Here is a 23,232-nt window from a genome sequence, read left to right as displayed (position 1 = left end):
CCTTTGCCTTTTGCTTTCACTTAGAAACAGCCCTTGCATTGGCATCTTGATGATGCTCTTATCCTCTGTTTGCTGGATTAGATATTTTGATTGAAGTATTTGAAAGACATAATTACATAAATACACTTGAAGCAATTCCACCCAAACCACCTCATTCTCTCTAAATCATTCTCATTTTCTTGCTGAGTTTTCAAATACCTTTAAAAAGCCTTGTGTTGTGATGTGTAAATTTTTTAATTGTGTACCTTGTAGACATCTCATAGTATCCTGGTGATTAATAATAGGATAATAAGACAGTCTTCACTTAGAAAAATACTTTAACTTCTAGAGTTCTCCAACCAAATATCCTTTTCTTTTTCTATAAAGGTGTAAACTTTTTTATGAAAGTGAAAACTGAATGTGGGTCATCAAACTATTCTGAATATTGTTTGCACTGATAACTCATTTTTATTTTAATATGTGCCTTAACAGTACTTAAAAAATTATTTATGGCTATAAATATATAGATCTATTCTAACACCAAGAAGAATCTTGAACTTATTTCTGAGAATTTTAATAACAGTAGATGGTTGGTGCATGGGCAATATGGAGATCCATAAATAGCCTGTTGACTTAAAGAATTCTGCTTCCATATGCTCAGACTGGTAGGTCTGTTATACATGAGACAAGATTTGAAGGTAAAGGTCATATCTTTGGGTTTATTTGACCAGCTGCTTAGGTGAAAATATTAAATTGATTTTCATCTATTTGCCTAGATTTTTCTAATGTGAAGCTATTGAACCTACCAAAAAAATTTGTTGTGTCATTGTCCTTGAGCCTTATGGCTACAACAAAATGCCGTGAAACATCTCTATATTATGTAAGAGAGATACTTCATGCCTAGAATAGGAAATGACAGTAGCAGTTCTGAATAGCTGATGGCAAGTAATCACTTTTAACAGGAAAGTGTCAATATCATGATCAGTGCAAAAACTGTTTCCTTATGCACATGCATACACAGTCTTGAATTGGTATTCATTGATTCTGAAGTCCAGGAATACTTACTTTTTTTTTTTCTTTTACTCTTCACCAAACATTGGTATTTTTTGACAACACAGTCTCCAAATAATCGTTCATTTTATCTTATTAAAAAAGTAATCTATAGAGACTGCACTGAAAGGAGTTGGAAAAATAGGGAGGAAATGTCAAGAAAAAGTGAATGTCTGGATCCATCTAAATTTTCCATCTGTGAACTTACACAGAAAATAACTGGTATTGTCATTGTGTCTTTGTATTACATTTACTGCCAGACAAAATTTACTTTTTTGTCTCTCCTATATGAGTCAGTATGTTGATTGAATTTATCATATTTTTTTTTAGTAGGCTTCTATCTCATTTAAAAAAAAATGTACTGCATATGCAGCAATTGAAGTTGTCTCATGTTGTCACTGTTTGTTCTTCTCGTTCTAGGTGATGTGATTGTCTATATTAATGAAGTTTGTGTCCTTGGACATACTCACGCAGATGTAGTCAAACTCTTCCAGTCTGTTCCTATTGGTCAGAGTGTCAACTTGGTGCTATGTCGTGGATACCCTTTGCCCTTTGATCCTGAAGATCCTGCCAACAGCATGGTGCCACCCCTTGCAGTAATGGAGAGGCCTCCGGTAGTGGTAAATGGAAGACATAACTATGAAACTTATTTGGAATACATTTCTAGGACTTCTCAGTCTGTTCCAGACGTAACAGATCGACCACCACACTCCTTGCACTCCATTCCAGCAGATAGTCAGCTTGATAGCACATTCCCACCACCTGCCCATGATGATAATGTATCAATGGCTTCTTCTGGGGCCACCCAAGCTGAACTCATGACCTTAACCATTGTGAAAGGGGCCCAGGGCTTTGGCTTCACTATAGCAGACAGTCCTACAGGACAGAGGGTGAAGCAAATTCTAGACATTCAGGGATGTCCTGGTTTGTGTGAAGGTGACCTCATTGTTGAGATCAACCAGCAGAATGTACAGAACCTGAGCCATGCAGAAGTAGTGGATATACTTAAAGAATGTCCTGTTGGAAGTGAAACTTCTTTGATTATCCATAGAGGAGGTAAGTTTGGAAAGTCTGTACAATTACAAAAATGTGTGTAAAAGGTTCTAAACCATAAAGACAAACATATACTCACTACATCCTTGTTTGCTAGATTGGAAATTAATTTCCATGTTGTGGGAAGTAACACCATTGGTTCTGGAAAAGTGTGTCTGTAATTAAGTATCCTAGGCAAAATCTTACAGTTTGTTGTACATTCCTTTATGTGTTTTGAGTGTCAATGGTCCCATCTCTGTATAAGGGTAAAGCTAAGCCAGTTCCAGACCTTTCACCCCATAATAGTTTGTGTGGTGTCTGCAGCAAACTCATGTAGTCCCAAAAGCAGTGCTGCAAGCTTTAGATATAGTTGTATGTATTGACTCATTAATGTAGATCAAACTCAGAGCAATTTATTTGCCCTTTACAAGGTTACTGGTTTTCCTAAGTTATTTTGCCTCCTTTTCATTCATTGTAAAAATTTTGTACAACAGTTGTTGGGGTTATTTTCTTTCCTGGTAACAGAGATCCATGGTATATATTTCTGTGATTTTAAAAAAATAGCTTTTAGCAACTCATTTTTTCTCACCAGCCTGACACAGTAAGTTTGAATGTTCACCATTGGAAGGGAGAGCCAAGACATCCATAAAGAAGCAATAAGAACAGAAAAAGAGTTAAAAACTTGACAGGGATTTCATAGCTTTTATTATTTTAGCCAAACAAAATTTCTTTGGTGGTTTGAGGTGAGCATCCATCCTAATTATTATTACCTGAAGTAAATAATGATTGGATTTTTTTAATTAAAAATCTTTTTTTTTTCTCTAAAGGCATCCATATGTCACTTAATGTACTGTGCTTCAAAAGAAAAAGGATTCTATGCACAAAGATGCAAAAATACCAACTACTTTCCTTCTGAAGAATAGAAACTGGGAAGTGAAGCTTTAGTGTTTGCATATGCCAAATGTTTATCATTACAATACCTAAAAATCCTTAGAATAAGGAATATAGTATCATTATATCAAATTGCAGAAGTAGCAAACTTCAGGTGATTATAGGAGATCTATAGTCACATAATCAATAATGGCACATAGTCAATAAAGTATTTTTCAGGTATATATATATATATAAAAGAATTGTTTACAAGAGACAGAATCTGATATTTCTTTGGAATGAAACCAAATTAGGATGATAATTTAATTAGACTCACTATAGTATATGGACTTGTAGAAAGTTAATTGTTGTATTCACTGGTATTAAAGCTGGTTGTCCTTAATGACCATTAAGAATCTTGAACAATGGAGAAAGCAATATTTTTTTATTAAGTTGACAAATTAGGAAGCATTTCATAGCCAAAAAAGAGCATTGGGAGAATTAGAAGTGTTAATGTAACCCCAAAAAGGTGGAATTTTATTTTGAAAAAGACAGGATAATCACCCTCTAGAGGAAAACAATTTAGAACACCAGTCTTCAGAGAGAAGTGGAGTGTGAAATCCAGCATGCTGAACAAGCCTGAGTAATAATAGACAACAAAACAGATATTTCAGCAAGGAGTATAGGACAGTAGCAAAAAAAACCTGAAGCAGCAACATACTCAAGCTCTAGAGGATAATTGCTCTCTCTGAGGAAAATTTTCTTCGTAGATCATTGATTCACGATCAAAACATGATAGTTTAACATGGATCAATATGATAGTATCACAAGTTCTGGTACATTAACTGAGCTGTGGTTGTTTCCTGCACATGGCTGTGGCAGGTAGGAGATGCTGCACTGAGCTCAGTGCTCAATAAAGGCACTGTGAATTTGCACCATCTGCTCTGTCTCAGGCCAAACACTGAGGTACAGCTCGTTCCCCTGCCTCAGTGACACAGCATCCTAGGTCCAAATGCAGTAACATTTAACCCTCTGCTGCTGGGGCAGGAAGTGGTTGGATGCTTTAGAGAAAGCAAGGTAGAGAAAGAGAGTGTTTTGTTCATGGTAGAACAATTACCAAGACTAAAACAAATGTTTGGAAATACTGCAGTGTCATTAAACTTGATGGGATGGTACAGAACAAATGTGAGTTTACTATCATAAATTTTTGTACATCAGAAATAATGAGTATAACTCAAGATTGTGAGACTAAAAAATCAAAATTTTTTAAAAGTTCACTTTTCTTGCTTGATTCAAAATAACTGAAAAAAAATGTATGACTCAAACCTACTCTACCTAAGAGATGGCTAAATCATATCTTAACACAAATATGAGAACTGTTTTAAGAGGAAAACCAGGGTTTTGTTTCTTTTTTTTTTTCATCTATTCATAGGAAAAGGGAATTTTTGTGACTAACTACGCACCTAGAATGCAGTTATTATGTCTGTGTTGGTCATCATGTCTCCTTTTATAGTCCTGTGCAGAAATTGACTTTTCTACGATGTTATTAATGTAATTCCACTGTAGATGTTTCAAATAAGTCAGGTATATCTAAGTATATCTCAAAAGTACATTTGCTGCTTGACTGATTATAAAGGGAGTAGGGGATGACTGATTCAGGTGTATGTGTCTATCCAACATGTTATGAATAATAAACAGGTGATAAGATTTGGTCATGTGAGATAATCTAAATACAAAACCAAATATTTAGAGAAACTTTTTTTGATTCAAATATTTAGTCAATGACATCAGCAAAGCAAGGCATACTTTCTCAGTACTCATGGATCCAAGTTTTAGTTTATAATCTTTGATGTGTAATGACATTTGAATTATGCCATCCTTTTCCATCATTACCCTATGCATACTGTCTTTAATGTCTCATTTTTAAGATTAAGACCAAAGGGCTATTCCTGCCTGTGGAGGAAGGCTGTGTTTTGCATAGGTTTTTGTGTTGCCTTGTAATGTTTCTGTCTCTGATATGAATATGGCCTGAGTGGACACCTAATTGTGCCATTAGGTATGCCACAAATCCATTTCTGTAAGTGACTTAATTTCTCTCTCATCCAGCCATCTTATCTACATTGCAGACAAGAAACAGATTGAAATTGACTGAGATTTATTCTCACTATAGGAAGTAGTATTTCACACTGGAAAAAATACTCCCTTGGATGCACACTGGATGCACACAGTATGCATGCTACAGCATTTTAAAAACCATTGTCCTACAAGCTTAAAAGGTCAACAGCCAGAGTATGGAGGACAAAAGGTCTGCATGTTTCAAAACAGTACTCAGATTTGAAGAGGCCACTAAAATCTCTCTCACCGTCACCAAACAGAGACTTCTCAGGGGGTACAATCCAGCTGGATCAAGTCCCACAGCTCAGTCAACTCATTTTAAGATTTCTAAAGCAGAATTAGCAATGTATCTGCTTGTTAAAAAACAAAATGGTAATGGAAATAATATACTTGTCTATCAAAGGAAAGAATCTCTCTAGCACTGGCTAGGGCTCTTACTGTCTTTTTCTTGTTTATTGGAAAAGTTCTTTGCTAAGTAGATGCACCATAATAGTTCAGTATCTTTACATCTGTTTTTGCTAAACAGCCATATTTTTTCCATTGATTACTATGAGCTGACAGAGGTGTTTGCACTGAATAACACAATCTAAAATTAATGGAAAAGTTAGTGGAAAATTGTTACCAAAAAAAAAAAAGGAAAAAATTCTTATAAGAGAAAGAAAATAACACTCAAAGAGATTTACTCCTTTCCAGCTTTGCTTCAGGCTTTACACTTTATCCTCAGCTTCTGCAGTAGATTTCATTGAGTATAGTCTGCTGAAATAGTGTGGAAGAGCTCTTGAAAATCAGTCTTTCTGAATGTAGATCATAAATTCTGAATTAGTCCTGTGCTACTGAAAAACAGCACTTAGTGGTTAAAGTGGTATGTAGCAAATTTATGTATAGCAATATTCAGTAATGAGGACTTCAAAAACTAGGTTTAGCATGTTCTACTAATTGAACTATCCAAGTATTTGACATATGCCATCTCATTTGGAAAGTACCTTTGAAATATATGGACCTATAGACAGCAGCCCAGCTCCAGAAGTGTTCCTGTCTAAAAAAGAACTGATAGATTCAAATCTAGATCCATCAAGACTGTGTCTGAAATACTGTTGTTAAGGAAACCTGCAGACAAGCCAGGACTGATTCATGCAGTTATGGCAACTCTTAACAGGTGCTGAGAGTGAAACATTAAATGCAAAAAGTGGGAGGCTGACAAAATTCCTACATCAGATGGCTATTTTATAATCATGGAATCAGAAAATGGTATAATCCAAACTGGCTGTGAGAAAGTGAGAATTTTGGTATGAAACTGAGCCAGGGAACTGACACACTGTGGACACTGTTTAATTCTTAGCCCAGTCCTGGTGTGGGACTGGACTGTCAGCAGCCAGTGTCACCATGGCATAGCATGGGAAATAGTGGCAGCCACATGCAATGCACAGCCAAGGTGAGGAGGGAGAATTTGACTACATGCTTGTCAATTGTGTGAATAAAAGGAAGGCAAATTATCTTTCTCAGACACTGTATACATCTTACTTGAAGTGTGTAGCTCTTTAAAACCACTAACAGATACCAGTGCATCACATGCAGTATCAGCAATTTCAAAAACAGGAAGAAATTTCACCAAAAAAAAAGTCTCTGAACATTCTAGTGAAAAACACTAACCCCTCAAAATAAGCAGACCAAAGTGGAAGGAGCCCTCCATCCTCAGTACCCTTTCCATGGACTTATTTCAAATTTTCCAATTTTGCCTTTCTCCCATAGAGGTTTGCTGGGTTTTTTGGGTTTTATTTTTTGGTTTTGGTTTTGGTTTGTTTTGGGTTGGTTTTTTTGGCCAGGATTGCTGTGTGTTTCAGTTCCTCTGGTCAGGAAAGCTCATGCTTCTTTACCTCCAGGCTATTGCCTTTTGGGAAAGCTGCACAAGCTGAGGTGGCACTAGTCTGGCCCAGGAAATTCTGATCTCTTTGTTCCATGACCTCAGCCCACTGCTGAGGTCTCTGTGCCTTTTCTTCTCATTCTGCAGTTCTTCATACAAAATACTAAGAGTACCTGTTGCAAACTGGAGACCCTGTATCTCATGGCATGCTCATCCCCAGTTCAGGACTTTCTAGTGAACAGTGAGGATTTAAAGAAATTCAATTCTTGGAAGTATGATGTAGGTTTTTGATTTGGAACTTACAGAGTTTTTCCATCATCCTACTGTCTCTACTGTTTTACATCCTTCAGTCAATGGCAATTTTTTCCTTTCCAGTCACTTCCTAAAGGAACCCAATCTTGGTTTATTTGCATCCTATGGGTACTCTAAATTAACAGTAGTCTATTCATACTTGTCTTGTTCACAAAGTTCTGCTTCTTTCATTGTTTCTGAGAGGAGAATTTGGGACAGACAAGGTCTCACATCTCCTCCTGTTTCCTGATATACTTTCTCCTCTCCAGATGCTTACTTCAACTGTATATTTGCTCCTGATCCATTTCCTCCTATTTGCTGAAAGCAGTCTAATGTTGAGAGGAATATTTGGCAATATCTGCATTTTTAGCCCTCCTGTATTCTTAAATGTCACATGTATTTCTTGTTTGTGAGCTTAAGGGACATTTTATCACACAAAGGGAATGTGCACATGAACCTAACCGTGACCACTGACCCATTTGAAGTGAACCACATGATCCATTGATACCTAGAAATTGAAGACATTAATGCCTTCTGTTGAACATGCTGCTGACAGCTTCCTCTTACAATTTTCTCTTTCCAATTTGCCACACCATTTTGCCTTGCCATCCCTCTAAGTGCTCTGTTGTTCCTGGATCCATCTGCTTTAAAAATGATGGAAAACAAAGGTTCATAGCTGAACTTTTGCCTTTCCTTCTCAAAATTAGGAGTTTTTATGGTATCATAAACTCAACAGTTTTCTCAGCATGATTTCTCTGTAAACATATTCTTCTCATGCTGGCTTTTGAGTTGTTTCCCTTTTTTTGGGCTCATTTTTGTTGCTATTTTAGCTAGTGAAGCCAAAAGCATTTAATGATCAAAAATACTGTGAGTCATGCTATATTGTCCACTTCACTGACTTTTCTGTTAGAGGTAATGTTGCCCTTTTCCCAGCCATGGACACTTGTCCCTTCCTACCTTCCCTACATAGAAATCAGAATTATGTGCAAATTATTTTCCTAACAGCCTTGTGAGAAGGACAGTTGTCTTTGCTTTGTTAATTCCAAAAATAAAATTTCTGAAAGATTATTAGAAAATACCGTGTACATGCAAAAAAAAAAAAAAAACCCTGCTGTTAAATTATCAAAATTCCTGAAGCACTGCTTTCCTGACACATTTTTACAAGATATGTCTCACCTTGCAGAGTATATTTTTAACTGTGAGATATACACTCTCCTAGCAACCTTTCAATTATTTGAATCCTTTTTGCCCTACACCTTGAGACTGTTTTATGCTTTATATTCACTTGAAATACTTCTTAACCACCTTGTTGCAATTATCTGGTATAAAATCGATTTCAATAAATATTACACATTATAGCAGGTAAACAAAAATAAGTTACATATAGAGCCTTGTTTATGAAGGGATTCAGTCGAAATCTTTTTACTAAGAGAAGTTGGAACCTTTCACCAACACAAGAAATGACAAATTTTAACAGGAGGAGTTAGGGCAGGAGACCAGTTATCCTAAAATTTGCACTAATGAAACTTTCATATCTTTTCTTGTGTAGCTCTGATTAGCTGTGAAACAGTGTGCAGTGCTTCCATATTTCTGAATAAAAGATACAGAAACCATAGACATCCTTAATGAATATGGATTCCTGGAAAAATAGACATTAATAGTCGTTAGTAGCTGTTACACTGTATTACTAGAAGTAGTACTAATTGCATTGCATTTCAAAGTGGTAGTGCTATGGTTTTGTTGCTTCTTTCTTATTAATGTTTGTGCACTGTGTGGTACATTTGTGGATAATTTTGCAAAGCATTAGGTAAATCCTTTTTACATATATTACACAGAAGGTTTTTAATGACTCTTAGAAAGCATTTTGTTTCAAAAATGCTTTTATCACTGGTGAAACTGTTTTCTAATGAAGGCTTATATGGTCTGTGTGAAATTTGAACAGTGCTTCTATTAAAACTTGGGGACATTTCTCCTAGGGATATGTGTGCCTAACTCTTGCTGACATTGGGAGGAATTGGTTTGCACACTGGAGAAATAAGTACCTGTAGAAAACCTTTTAGCAAAAAGAAACACAAGTGTATAGGCATGTATTGTCATCATTGCATGCCACAAGAGGTAACTACCATTGCTCCAGTGGCTATTCTGCCATTAAATTCTTATATCCAAGAGGCTACAAACAGTGAGAAGTCAGATGTTAGAGTTATTAGGACTACAAAGAGACTTACTGTGCACACAGGATCTGTGCAGAGCTGCAGGAACTCTGCCTTGAGGACAGGCAATTGCTCTTGAGGAGTACAGGGCATGTTACTGTCTGCTAGCTACAGCCCACTCACTCTAGAACCCAAAAGCTCCACTGGCAGGACTGCAAACTGGTTTCATTTAATGAATTTACACAAATTGAAGAACAGTTTGTTTGAGAAAACTGACTTTTTGGCTTGCCTACCTTGGAATCTGGCCAGGCCAGAGAAGTTTCTCCTCTGCACTTGCAAGCAGTATTATGAGAAAACATAATGGTATTATCTTGGACTGTGCATCTCAGTGAAAGATGACATCTTTTGAAGCCAAATACCTCCCAAGCATGGTACATGGGAGAGCCTACTGCAATGCTGAGGGATGAAGAAACATGGGGTTTTTCCCCAGTCACCCCTAGTCTAGTTTCTAAGTGAATCTCACCTTCTTCAGAGGAGATTTGGGAGATCTCAGCCTAAGGACGGAGAACTACAGAGCTGGACTCTAAAAAAGTACCATACAACCTGTGCTTGTGTACTGAGGCATGTCTAAAGTTTAGTCTAAATGTGTTGAACAATGTTTTTGTTGGTTCAGTATAATGTAATGTCCTATTAAACAACATTTGTTGGGCTTCCAAATCTATTGTCAAAGTACATTGTGTAGATGTTGTGATGTGGTGATTTGTAAAATAGTGCAATATTTTATAGTAATAAAGTAAGCTAATACACTATGAAACAAGTGACTACATTATCTATTGTGCTACAGACTTGAGACACAGCACTGGGGAGATGGGAAGGTGTGCTTTTCAGGCACTTCCTAAGCCACAAAACTCTCTTGGCCCCTATGGTTGCATATCCAGTAAAAATGCAGAAACTAAATTAGTCTTCTAAATGAGGTATTAATCCCTGTACAACTCTTTGAGCAGTTTTCATTTACATTCTTAAAAAGGGAAGGAAGGCTTTAACAATGGCTACTCTTGCCCTCTATGATCCATGCTCAACATTTTTTTTTAAATTTTTTTATAAACCAAGATTATAACATATAATAAATACAACACTGACTTCTCAGGAAACCTTTGGCTGACTCATAATTCGTACTCAATCAAAACCAGCACCAGGATTCATACCCTTTTGTTGTGTCACCTTCAGTTTACAATTTTGAAAAACTACATGGAAGCCAAAGCTGCCAGGCACAAATTCTGAAAGTTGTCTCCCAAGTATGTCCAAACAGATTTCTAAAGGAAATAAATTGCTTTCCAAAGCCAAATTTTTCATAAGTTGGAACAGTATTTCAGCACAGAAGAAACATACTGTGCAGTGTTCCTGTTTGGTAAATGAGAAAAATATTGACTTTTATTTCTTTGTAACCTTTTAATACCATAAATTAAAAGAAGCCAAGCTTTCTTTACAAGTTCCCAGGGTCACCTTCTTTTTAATGTGTATTTCACATTGATACAAATTATAGTCAATGGACTCATTAGAATATTTTTTCAATAATTTAAGCATTTTTAATTGCATTTCATGTGTTCTAGATCGAGCACTTCTAAAAATTCTCAGATAATTAGAAAAATACTCTCTAGGCATGAATACAAGCATAGATACAAAATATTTGAATGAGAATATTTTTACATTTTACATCCATTCTATCAATTAATTTCCATTTCTATAATTAGGTTTTTTTCATAGGAGAAAACTGGATAATTTTTTAATTTGATAAATGATGATGACGATAGTAATAGTAGTAGTAATAATGTTAATAATAATGCCATTTTCTTAAAGAATTTTTAAAAATTATTAGGCAATACTTCAGGGATTATTTGACATCATAGAAAAGGTTTGCTAATTATGGGAATACCGCAGTATTATCTATATTTTAATAGTTTCACTAAATTCACTCATCAATTTAAAGCCAATATCTTTTTCTTACAACCCTTGCATAACTTCCATATTTTAACTTGTTCTCAATAAATTTGATTATTTTAGGCATCTGGGGCCAAGCAGTGCCTCTCTACTGCAATTTAAACACAATCATATCTCTGAAGTGCAGCAAAAGACACCTTAACCTGTTCCTTAAGGGGAAGAAAAGAATGACCAGTTGAGGAACTGTAAACATGATCCTAGTGGGGTAGTGTAGCACAAGACAGAGGGTCTCTTTTGCATCGCTCTTAAACCTCTCACAGTTTAACATCTCGTGTTCTCTGGAATAAATATGAGGAAGGACTTAGTGAAAATAGAAAGATTCTGGCAGATGACTCAGTTGTTTAGCCAAAATGTAAGAAGATTACATTGATGGAAGGCCCTAGAGCAGCCCAGAGAGAATTCTGGGAAAAGTCCACAGGGCTTTGATCTGTGGCCAGTGAGAGCCAAAAAATTTGGCAGAATCAAAGATGGTCATCTCCATCCAGCTTCTGCCATTCCTCACTAGCTGTTTCCATGTTTTACCCAGTCCTTCCTCAGTCTGCATGTTTACTGCTTGTCATTCTGGCTCCATTTTCCCTTATTTGGCAATTCAGAGAAGTTGCCATTCTTGAATGTCAGCCCAGCCTTTGAGCTTAGCCTTGCTTTGAGCAAGAGGTTGACCTAGCTGAACTCCAACTGTCCCTTCCAATATAAAAACTTAGAATATTCCATGGTTCTCCATACTTCTCATATTTAGGCCAAGGGTGCGAAAAGAGAGGGTCTCTGATTGAACAAATAATCATCTGGATAATTTTAAACTTCTTCCACAGTACTTCTCAGAGAGAAAGAGAAGCTTTTTAATCTTGTCTCCTTATTACACCATACTGAATATATATTTCTTTGTATATGAGAGTTATTTAAAAGTCAATGCAAGCAGGAAGGATGGTGACATGCTTTTTGATTTCAGCTTGCGAGATGTGTTCCTTGAGATTAAATAAACAACAAATTATTCTCCCACTGTAATTGAAAAATAATGCAGTGTTTATTTACTTTTTTTTAGCATCTTTGAGAGATCTCAGTGGCTTGTGGGGTTGGCTCTAAAAAATAGAAACATTTGGAGAGTCTGACGTAGCTAATATTCACTGCATGACCACCAACTGGAATGATTATTTCTACTTAAGTTAATCTTGAATAAGCAAGAGGTTTCTCTTGTAATTTGTTCATTGCATATCAGACTTTTAACTTTATCAAGTTCTTTATCTCAATAGTATCACTTTAGGATGTGTTGTACCAAAAGAAGAACCATCTAAATACATCTTCAGTCAATAGGGTCTTTTTTAACCATTCATCTCACAGTGATGAATTGATTCTATATTTTTTCACATGTCCCTAAAGGCAGATAAGCTGAAAATCTTTTACATGCAACATCCTTCACCCTGTCTTCCCAGTCTTGCTATGCAACACATATTCCCACATTCTCCTCAACACTTGTTATCAGAGATCCTGTGTCGGCAGCTACAGTGAATCCTTCCTCATCTGCTCTGGGCAGCAACAGGGATTCTTTGTGGTGAGGGAAACAGGCATCTCTATGGTGCCATGCAGCTTCTGTAAACATCTAAAGTAGCAGAAATCAATAGTATTCTAAAAGAACCTATTCTTCATTGCTGATTATTAAAGTTTTTAAAACTCACCTACCAACATTTCAAATTTAAATTTCTACTCACTTTTGGCCAGATGAATCTCAACTTAACTGTAAAACAGTTAGATTACTAATCTACATGAGTCAAAATATTTACCCCTACAGCCAGTGGTGGAGAACAGGCAGTGGTGGAAGATGAGTTAAATCATTTTATTCAGTCACTGTCTAGGCAGCTTGTTCTCTGGTTTTGCCCATTATGCTTCACAGATTGGAGAGAAGTCTGGATGAGACCCTTAGGTTAATTGACAAGTTCATCTGACAAGCCAGATGAACAAGGGTGCATGGGATGAGTCCTGCCCACACAGCAGAGGCGAGCATAGGTAATAATCAAAGTTATTAAAACCCCCTGCATTATCACAAAAGCTGAAAGCTATCTCCTGAAGTAAGGCTAAATCTGGAATCCCATTCATGCTACTATAGAAAACAGTCTGGATTTCTTTATAAAAGTGAATTTAGAAATGTAGAGTACATAAAATATTTTGTATTAAATATATATTAATATATTTATTAGTACTTAAAGTTTTATTGTAAAATTTAATTGGTTTTACATAATGGAATTTTGTAAGTCTTTACATGCAACAACTCCTTAAAAATGGAAACAAGTAAAATTAGTATGGCTTACATTGGATTGGAAGATTGCTTCACTTATCAATCTTTCAACCTAATTATAAGTAGGAAATCAGTGACAGAATTTATTTTTAATGAACTATCTCTAGGAAAAGTTCTTAGCTTCTGACTAAATGCACTTTCTTTGAAAGTCCTGTAGAAAACATAAAATCAATACTGGTAAACTTTGCAGCTGGCAGGGAGTTTGGTCCATGTCATTGAGTAGATAAGACATTACTGATAGAGAGCAATGTGGAATGCTTAATAAACTAAGTATCAGCAAACAGGAAGTGTTTTTATCCAGTCATTGCAAATTAATTCTTGAAAGAGAGTAAGGAATGCAACCCAAACTTGTAAAAGTGCTTTTGAATCATTATGTATAATCACCTGAGCACAACATCACAATGAAAAAAGGCAGATTCAGCAAAACTTCTTAAAACTAAATGGTTTGTTTATATTTTTCTTAGTAAGATTCCATTGGTAAACTATTTTATTGCACTTATTTTTAATGTTAAGAAAATCAATGGGGTACTGTTCCAGATTCTTTCTCTGCTTCTTCATACTTCTCCTTCCATCTTATTTTTCCATTTTTTTCCTATTTGCTTCAAAGTTACTATGTGACACTTCCATATACTGTGCAAAGCATCCTGTAGATGTCTTTTACTAAAGTTTGGGGGTTTTTTTTGACCTGAAATATGGGATTTCTATAGGATTTTCCATGCAGTTCTTCATTAGCAAAAGTAAAAGCTGATTCAGTTGTCCATGTACAAGGAAGATGGAAAGATATTTCCTTATTACCTAACTCATATAATAGATCTCATTTCCTGTGGAGACAACTAGGCTTGTAATTTCAGGATTTACTTCCTGTGAGGAATCTTGCAAGGAGTTGTTCATTAAAAGCTTGTAAAAATTAAAGAAAAGGACTTTGCTTGGGAAAAGCAGTCTAAAACAGAGCTGAAAGGATAGAAACCAGCTAGTGAAGAGTTAGACATTCAGAAAAGATGTTTTGGATCACATAAAGAGTACTGGTAGGAGCTGTGTTGTCTGGGGATCCTCTTTTCAGCAGGTAGGAGGCACAGCTGACCTACAGCTCTCTGGGTATCAGACTCTATTAGCTATAAAACTGCTTCAGAGACTTTTGTGGTAAACAGGAGTAACTATATTACCCGAAACAGCTGCAGCCATCTTCTGTGCCAAATAGACAACAGCAGTCTGATGGAGAGATCTCTTTGGTTTTTTCCAAGTGTGTAGGCTGTCTTTGTTCCTCTGAGAAGTGCCTGAGCTAGGCAGGTCCTTCTGCAGTGAGGGTCCTTCTGCCCCTCCATCCTGAGCTCCTGGTGGAGAGACATTTCCAGTGGCTGTTGCTTCTGAGCAAGTGGAAGAAGGGTCAGGGCAGAAAGCTGGAGATTACAGCCCAATCCAGTAAACTGCTGAGAGAGCAAAGCACAGATGGAATGGGATGAAAATCTGGGGACTAGCAGGGACTATACACAGCTTTTTACGTCTCAGGGAGTCATTGATTTCACTGGAAAGAAGGACCTCTAATGTAGGGACATCGTGAGCAGGGCAAGCTGTTCCAAAGTTTCTTTGGTTTCTATGTTCTCCAGTCAATGATTTTACATCTTCCCTATTTGAAAACATATGAGGTTTAGTTCTATTATGACAAAGCTCAGTGGTTTGGGTTTTTGTTTGGTTATATGTATAATCAAGCCTTTGGAGCTGTTATAAGAAGAAATCTAGGCAGGTCTAGATAAAATCTTTGCCTAGGCTGGGTTCAAGCTTATGTGGGAAGAAAACACCAAATCAAAACCTGCTATACTGCCACAAAATAGAAAGTAATTTCTTCACCTGCTTGGTTTATCCTTTACCTTGCAGATTAAAGGCTTGATTTCTGGAACTAAGAACTGAAGCTGTTTTTTCTTCTGAACTGAGGATCATTTCTGTGGCTATTTAATTGTGAGTTAGTAATGAAAAAACAAAAATCACACAGAAATTCTAGGGATTTCAGAGAGTTTTACAGAAAAGAAAAGTAGTACTGCACCAGTTCTACAATTTGAGGTGACAAAGACAAAAATAATATGCATTATTATAATTATGAAGTCAGAACAAAAGAGACTCAAACTGAAATATATTTCTATCATTTTCTCTTTTGCAACTTAAAGCTATGAAATTTATATTTGTCAAAAAACATGGACATCAAAGAAATAAAAAAGAAATAACAGTGGCTTAGAATGCAATATAATAAATAAGAAAATAATCATTTTGTGTATTGAAAATAATGTTGCAAATTAAAAAAAAATAAATAAAACAAATTTAGGAAAGAAAAATTAATGCCTCAAATTTTGCAGGTGGAGGATCCGGCCTAGTCTCTAGAGAGTGAATATTATTTCTGAAGTACTCAAAAGCTTTTTTTTTTTTTTTGCTTCTCTCTGTTGTCTGAAAGATAAAGAATTGCAGTATAAAAACATATATACTTTTGTTACTAAATTTGAATTATTTTCTTGCAGATTACTGGTGTAGAATTGCAACTGAGTTACATTTCTAACTTGCTGCTACTAGGAAAGGGAGGAATAAAATTCATTACTTGTGTTTCTACAGAGCTACCCATTTTTTATTCATTAATATGTGATAGCTACTTGCACACTGGTTTGGGTTTTTTCTATTTGCCTCAGCAGTAAATAAACTTTACCAGATTAAGGAGAATTAATCCATGGATATTTGCCATGTGTCCAATTTGAGGTCTCTTTGTATGGCAGAATACACAACTTTCAGAACATTCTTCAGAGAAAAAATTGTTTTGGAGAGTCCAAAAACAAGGGGTTTTTTTTTCCTTTCTCTTGCAAAATAATTTTATTTTCAAGCTGCAGCAATTATTTCTGAATTACTAACTTCTGAGTAGATGGAAATTTTTTTTTAATTAGAATGGATTTGTAATTTGTTTCCTCTATCCTATGAGTCCTAAAGCAGCTTTTAAAAAAACTTACCAAAGAGAACATCACTGAGAAGTAAAGCAACTTAATCTAGAACTGTCAGTTGCCTGATAGATCAAAAACTTTTTGATGGTATGAAAAGCAAAAGTCTGCTTATAACAGGGTAAATTACTTCAGGCTCCATGTTATGAGGGACATCTAATATTTAGTGCTTGCTAAATATTAGATGATCCTGCTAAATGTTAGATGGTCACTAGGTATTTTGTCTAAAACTTGAATAGAAATTACATCTGAGATCTGATTTATTCAGTTATTTTACCCATCAATACATTCTGGAAATGCAGCTGCTTTTCACAGAAATGGTATTAGAGAATTACCATTAACTAATGAAAACTCCCTTTGATAAAAGTCTCTTATTAGAATTAATATTCTCCTTCCCTTTCCTCTGAAGTGGACCTTTGTGGTTGATCCCTGTTTTATTAATTATACTCTTTAAATTTTACTCTTTAAGTTAGAGTTTAAAAATATAAATTTTTTAAAAAAGAACACCGGGGGAAATTTCCTCTACAAACTATTTCCTATTCTATAAGATTGGGATTATACACCAGTAAAGCTGTAGGGTGGCTGGGTAAAGAGCATACAGATCTAACTTTAGTATCATTTTATTTATCTGGTTTTCGGGGAAACCCAAGGAGAAAGTATCATGATCATCACAGATGAATTGTGCTGTTCATCCAGATTCCTTCAGCCAGCTATGTTCTTCAGGCATAAATTCAATTTTTGTCTTGTGATCAAATGGGGATACTGAGGAATGAGGTTAGATTGAGGAAGAAGATGGTTTATGGATCCAAAGACTACATCTAAGTTTATTTTCTTACGCAGTCAGTTCTGATTTTAAATAAGGAGGGACATAGATGCAATGTACCCTAGCAGGTCTTTCTAAAAATGCTAATTTTTAAGATCCACAAAGTGCTTCACGGTTGTCAGCACCATAATCTCCTCTGTTTAACTTGTCATGTTTATGTACTGTTCCAATTTTCTCAGCATTGAAGGGTTTATTTTCCATTATGTTGGACAGGTCATCTAACTCAAGTCTGAAACCAATTTGTGTTCCTCTGAGAGACACAGCAATGTCACAGGCAAAAAAGAAATCAATTTATTCACATCTTCTTCCTTTTCCTTGTAATACATTCATTTAATACTTATCACTTCCCAACTATCTTGTCAGGATCCTTTTTAAGCATCATTTTTTAGTGTTCTGTTCATTAACTTTTCAAAGTCCTATGCAGGACTACATGTGACCAGCACATAATCTAAACATCATAAAATTCACATCAATACTGTTCCTCTCTCCTTAGACTTCAGGACACAGCCGTTCTTTATGTTAATTGCTCGACTCCAAACTTTCAGGAATTCATAAAAAATTGACATTTCTTAACAGGTTTTTTTGCAAGCCAGGTCATCTTGATCAATTTATCATGCTTTATACTCTTCAGTGTTCTATACTGCAATAATATCATGCCCATCAATCATTATTACTCTCTCACTTTTTTTCTTTCAGGCTCCTGTGGTCTTATGCTAAATCACCTGAACTTCATGTCATTTTAACCAGTATAATTTAAATCACTGAAATGATCAGAAAGGCTTTTACTAATTCAGTTTTGTTCTTCTTGATAAGTCAGTTGTATACCGAGAATTACCTCCTGAGTGAGAATGTGAAAGCAAAAACATTTATCTCTACTAGGTACATGTGAGAGTGGACAATATCAAATCTTCAGTAGCTCAAAGCAAAGCATCTTACCTGGAGGTGCAACCAGGGAACTGCAAATTTAGAACTTCTCTGTTCTTTTCACAGTTTTGTTACTCTTTGTACATGGGTCTTCCATTAATGTCCCTTGCCAAATATTCTGCATTTCAACATTAAATGTTGTATTTTCACATCTAAGAGTAGTCATGTAAACTTTGGTCTTGTGACAAGTTTTTCTTCTGCAGTTGGTCTTCTCTTTCACAGTCTCCAGCTGTTGTCAATCTTTCTGTTCTACCTGAATCCCTGTAGCCAGGAATAAGCTCATCTGTCAAGCTGGTGTGAAGGAGCGGGAAATTGGAAATTAATTATTCCTTTCAATAACATCTGGATCCAAAGCATCAAATAATCATGCTAATGCTTATCCCCAGCTTTCACCACTGTGGCCAAGTGGCATGATTACCTTTTTATTATGTTGCCATTGGGTGTTTGTCATTCCACCATGTGGTATGAAAATGAGTTGATTATGGTTAACACACCTGAGGTCCTGACAGTACCCATTTCCACTGAACAGATTTCAAAAGAAAATTAGTAACATTTAGAACCATGCAGACAGCTTGATGCCTATTAAACACTAAATACTGAAGTTACTACTGTGTAATTTAATAATGACAAGCAGTCAGAGGAAACCAGGAGGTTTCCAAGTCTCTGTAATTACACTTATTTGTTGCTTTATGGTGAACTTTTGTCCAGTGCTCCCAAATCTCAGAGAAATCAGGAGGAGGGAGACTCTGAGCTCATTAGCAACATCCAGGGCCATCTGAAGTGCACTGGCATACCAAGAAATCTTCACTGGAATGGCAGAGTAAGGATGACAACTGAAGCTCTGAAATCTTCCATAGATTCTGTGTCATATCCGCCAATCTAGGACAGATTTCTGAATAACATTAGATATGGCACCCTGGATACTAGACCTGTATTAAGTTCCTAATTCACAGACTATGACATGAAAATTTACTTGTCTGAATATCAATATCTAAATCTGGCATATGTGTTTGTGTGTCAGCTATAACTGATGAGGACTTAAATTAACTGCTGACATGTAGGCATCCTATTCTGTTGAGATGCCCATGTATATTCCATCTCACTTCCCACCAAAGGTCCTTTTGTCACAGTTGACAACACTAGGAGGATACACATGCAAGCAAAAGAAGGGGTTTATTGTTGAATGTTTTTCCCCCACACTTGCTGAAGTCATTTTGTGAATGTATTTTCATGAAGAGGACTTTAGGACACTGTATTAAAACAACTTATGCACCATCTACATTTTAACAGGAAATATTTGGAACATGCCTTGATATTCATCAATGTGACATACTATAATTCACTGTGAGATTTCTTTATTTGGCTTAGAAAGTGTTAAGGCTTAAATGGGAGTAGAATCTAAACACATGAAAGAGCAGAGAGAGTGATATAGTTAGGCAGAGTTTCTGACTGTCAGAGAGCTCCAAAAATATGATGCAGTATTCCTGAAAATTTTTGAGGCTTAAATTAGCTTTCACTAAAGTCAGGCTGAGTTGTCAGACGTGTTCTTAGCAAGCATACAAAGTCTTTATGGGTATGGCAGCACTTGCAGACCCTTCTAGAATCAACAGCCACAAGCTGTCAGGGCTCTGAAGTCTCAATTTATATTCCAAATGATGTTGCTGGTTCTGTGTGTATGACACATACCAGGCTTTTCACCTTGCTGGGTTTGCTCTGCTCAGGGGGAGTTGCATTCAACAATATATTTTTTGCCTGAGACAAGGCATTGCTTTCATTTCCAGTTCTCACAGCATTAGAGCAGCACAGTCAAGAGTGCAATTTCTAGTCTGGAAAGAGAACCAGTGACACTGTTTTTAACAGCAGTCATTGGACAAGAGACACGAGCAAACCTGGAGATTCTTCAGGGAAAATTTCCCTTCAGGCAACCAAAGGTTCTTTTTCATGTCTGTAAAAAAATATACCCTTGACCTTTTCAAAATGTAGATAGAAACTGTGAGCAAACATCTGAGATGTCTTGTTCATCATGTATGAGTACCTATGCATGCAGACTTTTCCTAATTGAGTTCGTATTTAAATAAAAATACATATTCTTAGACTTCAGAGAGGAAAATAACAGTTCATCCAATACTACCTGCACCTCCAAAACAAAAACTAGGATATGAACCTAAGGATTTGAGCTTTTGGTAGAAACTTCTGTCATAAAAAGAGATGAGGCTCTTCCTCAATTCCATAAGATAACTTTTTCTACTTCAGCTCAAGCTGTCCCAGTAAAATCTGTTCTGCAGCAGCATTTCCTCAGTTCCAAGACATGACTGTCCTTGAGATAATATAGTTTGCTATCAGCAAGGAAATAAATCTGTAGCAGAGTAACACTGTTCTGGTAATTGGTGTTTGAAAAGAGAAGACAGTTTGTGCACAAGTGAGACATTCTATTGGTGTTTGCTATTTAACTTTGTCCTTGGAAAATAATTCATTCTTGTTGACCACATAAAGAGCTTGTTCCAAAAATGTATTTTTCATTTCCAAAAATTGGGATTTTTATTATTTTTTCAACCTCTAGTATATTTACACATCAGAAACTGTCACTAACTATTGCATTCGACTCTGCACTATTTTAGATATGATGCAAAAATTCTCTGCCTCACATCCATATTAATTAGAAGGATATGGTACTTGTTGGATTTTTTCCTGGTTTCATAAATTATTTTAAATCTCTGACTGATAAGCAATTCACAGAGCTGTAGCAGCTAAGGAAAATAAATACCTGTCTGTCCATTAGAATGTAAATTAACTCATTACTATGCCTGCTCCTGACCTTTTCTGATGGCTGTATTCTTGCTAACAAAGACTCTTTGCTATTCATGAAAGTGAAATTTAATGGTACTTTGAGATTCTCTGGTGTATTTTAGATTACATTCTGATAGACTCAGTTGACCGGTGAGGGTTCCAGCTTGAACAGCAAATACTTTTAGCATTCATGACTTTGAATAGCTATCCTTTTTCTCATTATTTGTGAAGACTTGAATATTGTTGAAAATTTGTTGCTTAAGCAGGCTAGGTCAGTGAAACTTCATGAACTGCACAAAAAGGGCTTCTATGTTTAAAAAGTTGAATATTGATAGTACCTGATTTCACAGTCATTTAAGGTTTTGTATCAGCACCATAAACATGGAAACTTAGAATCATAGAATCATAAAAAGGTTTAGATTGAAAATGCCTTATCATCAAGGCCAACCATTAACCAGCACTGCAAAGTCCATCACTAAACCATGTCCTGAAGTACCACATTTACACATCTTCTAAATATCTCCAAGGATAGTGACTCAACCAACTCCCTAGGCAGCATGTTCCACTGCTTGGCAATCCTTTAGGTGGAGAAATTTTTCCAAATATACACATCCCCTGTGCAACTTTAGGCCCTTTTCTCTTGTCATAGCTCTTGTTACTTGGGAAAAGAGACCAACGCCCACCTCAGCACAACCTCATTCCTGAAATGTGTAGAGCAAAAAGGTGCCCCCTGAGCCTCCCTGTCTCCAGTTTAAGCACCCCCAGCTGCCTCAGCTGCTCCTCATCAGACTTGTGCTTCAGATCCTTCCCTGGCCCTATGCAAGCCCTTCTCTGGACCCATTCCAGCATCTCAATGTCTTTCTTGTCCTGAGAGGCCCAATATTGATTAAAGGTGTGGCTTCACCATTGCTGAGTACAGGGGAATGATCACTGCCCTGGGCCTGCTGGCCACACTATTGCTGATACAGGTCAGGATGCTAGTGATTGTAAGACTTCTCTCAGCTGCTTATAGAATATTTCATGAGCCTCTTCATCCTGGCTGGATGGTCTACAAAAGATTCCCGCCATGTTATCTGTCTAGCTGGCCTCTCTTAATTCTTTCAGCATAATATTCAGCTGTGTCATCTCATCACTAAGCTCCAGACAGTCAAGACAGCCCCTAACATACAGAGCTGCCTCTCCTTCCTTGCCTGTCTCTTCTGAAGAGTTTATTGTCTTCCATTGCAGCAGTCCAGGCATGTGAGTCATCCCACCACGTTTCTGTGGTGGCAGCTACATCATGGCTTTCCTTGGTACCAAGAACTGTGCTTTCAGCTCTTCCTGTTTGTTGCCTGTGCAGTGTGTAGTGGTGTAGACATTCTCCAGCTGGGCTATTGGTACTGCCACCTTTTTGGGGAGAGAAGCCCTAATTCCTGTGTGACCACTGTCAGCTGCTTCCATGGTTTCTAGCTCTTAATAACCCTCATGTCTACTGCTGCATGGATCCATCTCCTACCTCCACTGAGACAGCAGACCAGAGGGCATTGCTAGCACACTGTCCCTCAGTGACATGCAGCCCCCAGGGTTAGCTCTGGCAAGCATGGTTTTATCTCTTACCCCTTTCAAATCTAGTTTAAATCTCTTTCAATGAGCCCTGCTAACTCCTGTGCATAGATTCCCCACTATGAGAAAACTGTACCCTATCTGTTCTCTGAAGTCCTGGTCTTCTCTAAACTAACCCATGATCAAAAACACAAAACCCACACTTTGCTGGTGGCACCAGACTCAGAACCAAGGATTGATCTGATAGTTCTTCCTGTTTCTTCTGTAATAATCTTCTGCAACTGTAAAAATAGAGGAGAACACTACCTGTGCTTCTGATCCCTTAACCACTCATCCCAAGGTCCTGAAGTCTGTCTTGATTTCCCTCTCACCTCTTGTTGCAACTTCATCACTGCCTACGTGAGAAATGAATAATGGGGCTGTGTCAGGGTAGGAAGCTTTCTCTTCATATCTTTAACCAAGGCTGGAGGGAGGCAACAGACTTCCATAAAAGTGGGTCTGGGCTGCATATTGGGCCTTCTGTTCCCTTCAGAAGAGAGTTTCCTGTGACAATG

General features: G+C 36.7%; 1 protein-coding gene across 11 annotated transcripts in view; it reads left to right on the top strand.

Annotated features, from left to right (window-relative positions):
- MAGI2 (membrane associated guanylate kinase, WW and PDZ domain containing 2) overlaps nt 1-23,232 on the top strand; it is a 705,904-nt gene that overhangs the window by 581,774 nt on the left and 100,898 nt on the right. For 10 of the 11 annotated variants that reach the window (XM_066550916.1, XM_066550914.1, XM_066550924.1 and 7 more), the window contains one exon: nt 1,450-2,085. The exons of the other annotated variant lie outside the window; for it this stretch is intronic. In XM_066550916.1, coding sequence (XP_066407013.1) covers nt 1,450-2,085 — 636 coding nt within the window. The remainder of the gene's footprint in view (nt 1-1,449; nt 2,086-23,232) is intronic. 11 annotated transcript variants of the gene reach the window in all.

This window comes from Molothrus aeneus, chromosome 5 (genome assembly GCF_037042795.1).
Source record: "Molothrus aeneus isolate 106 chromosome 5, BPBGC_Maene_1.0, whole genome shotgun sequence".
Taxonomy (NCBI): Eukaryota; Metazoa; Chordata; class Aves; order Passeriformes; family Icteridae; genus Molothrus; species Molothrus aeneus.
This window is presented reverse-complemented; position numbering and strand designations above follow the sequence as displayed.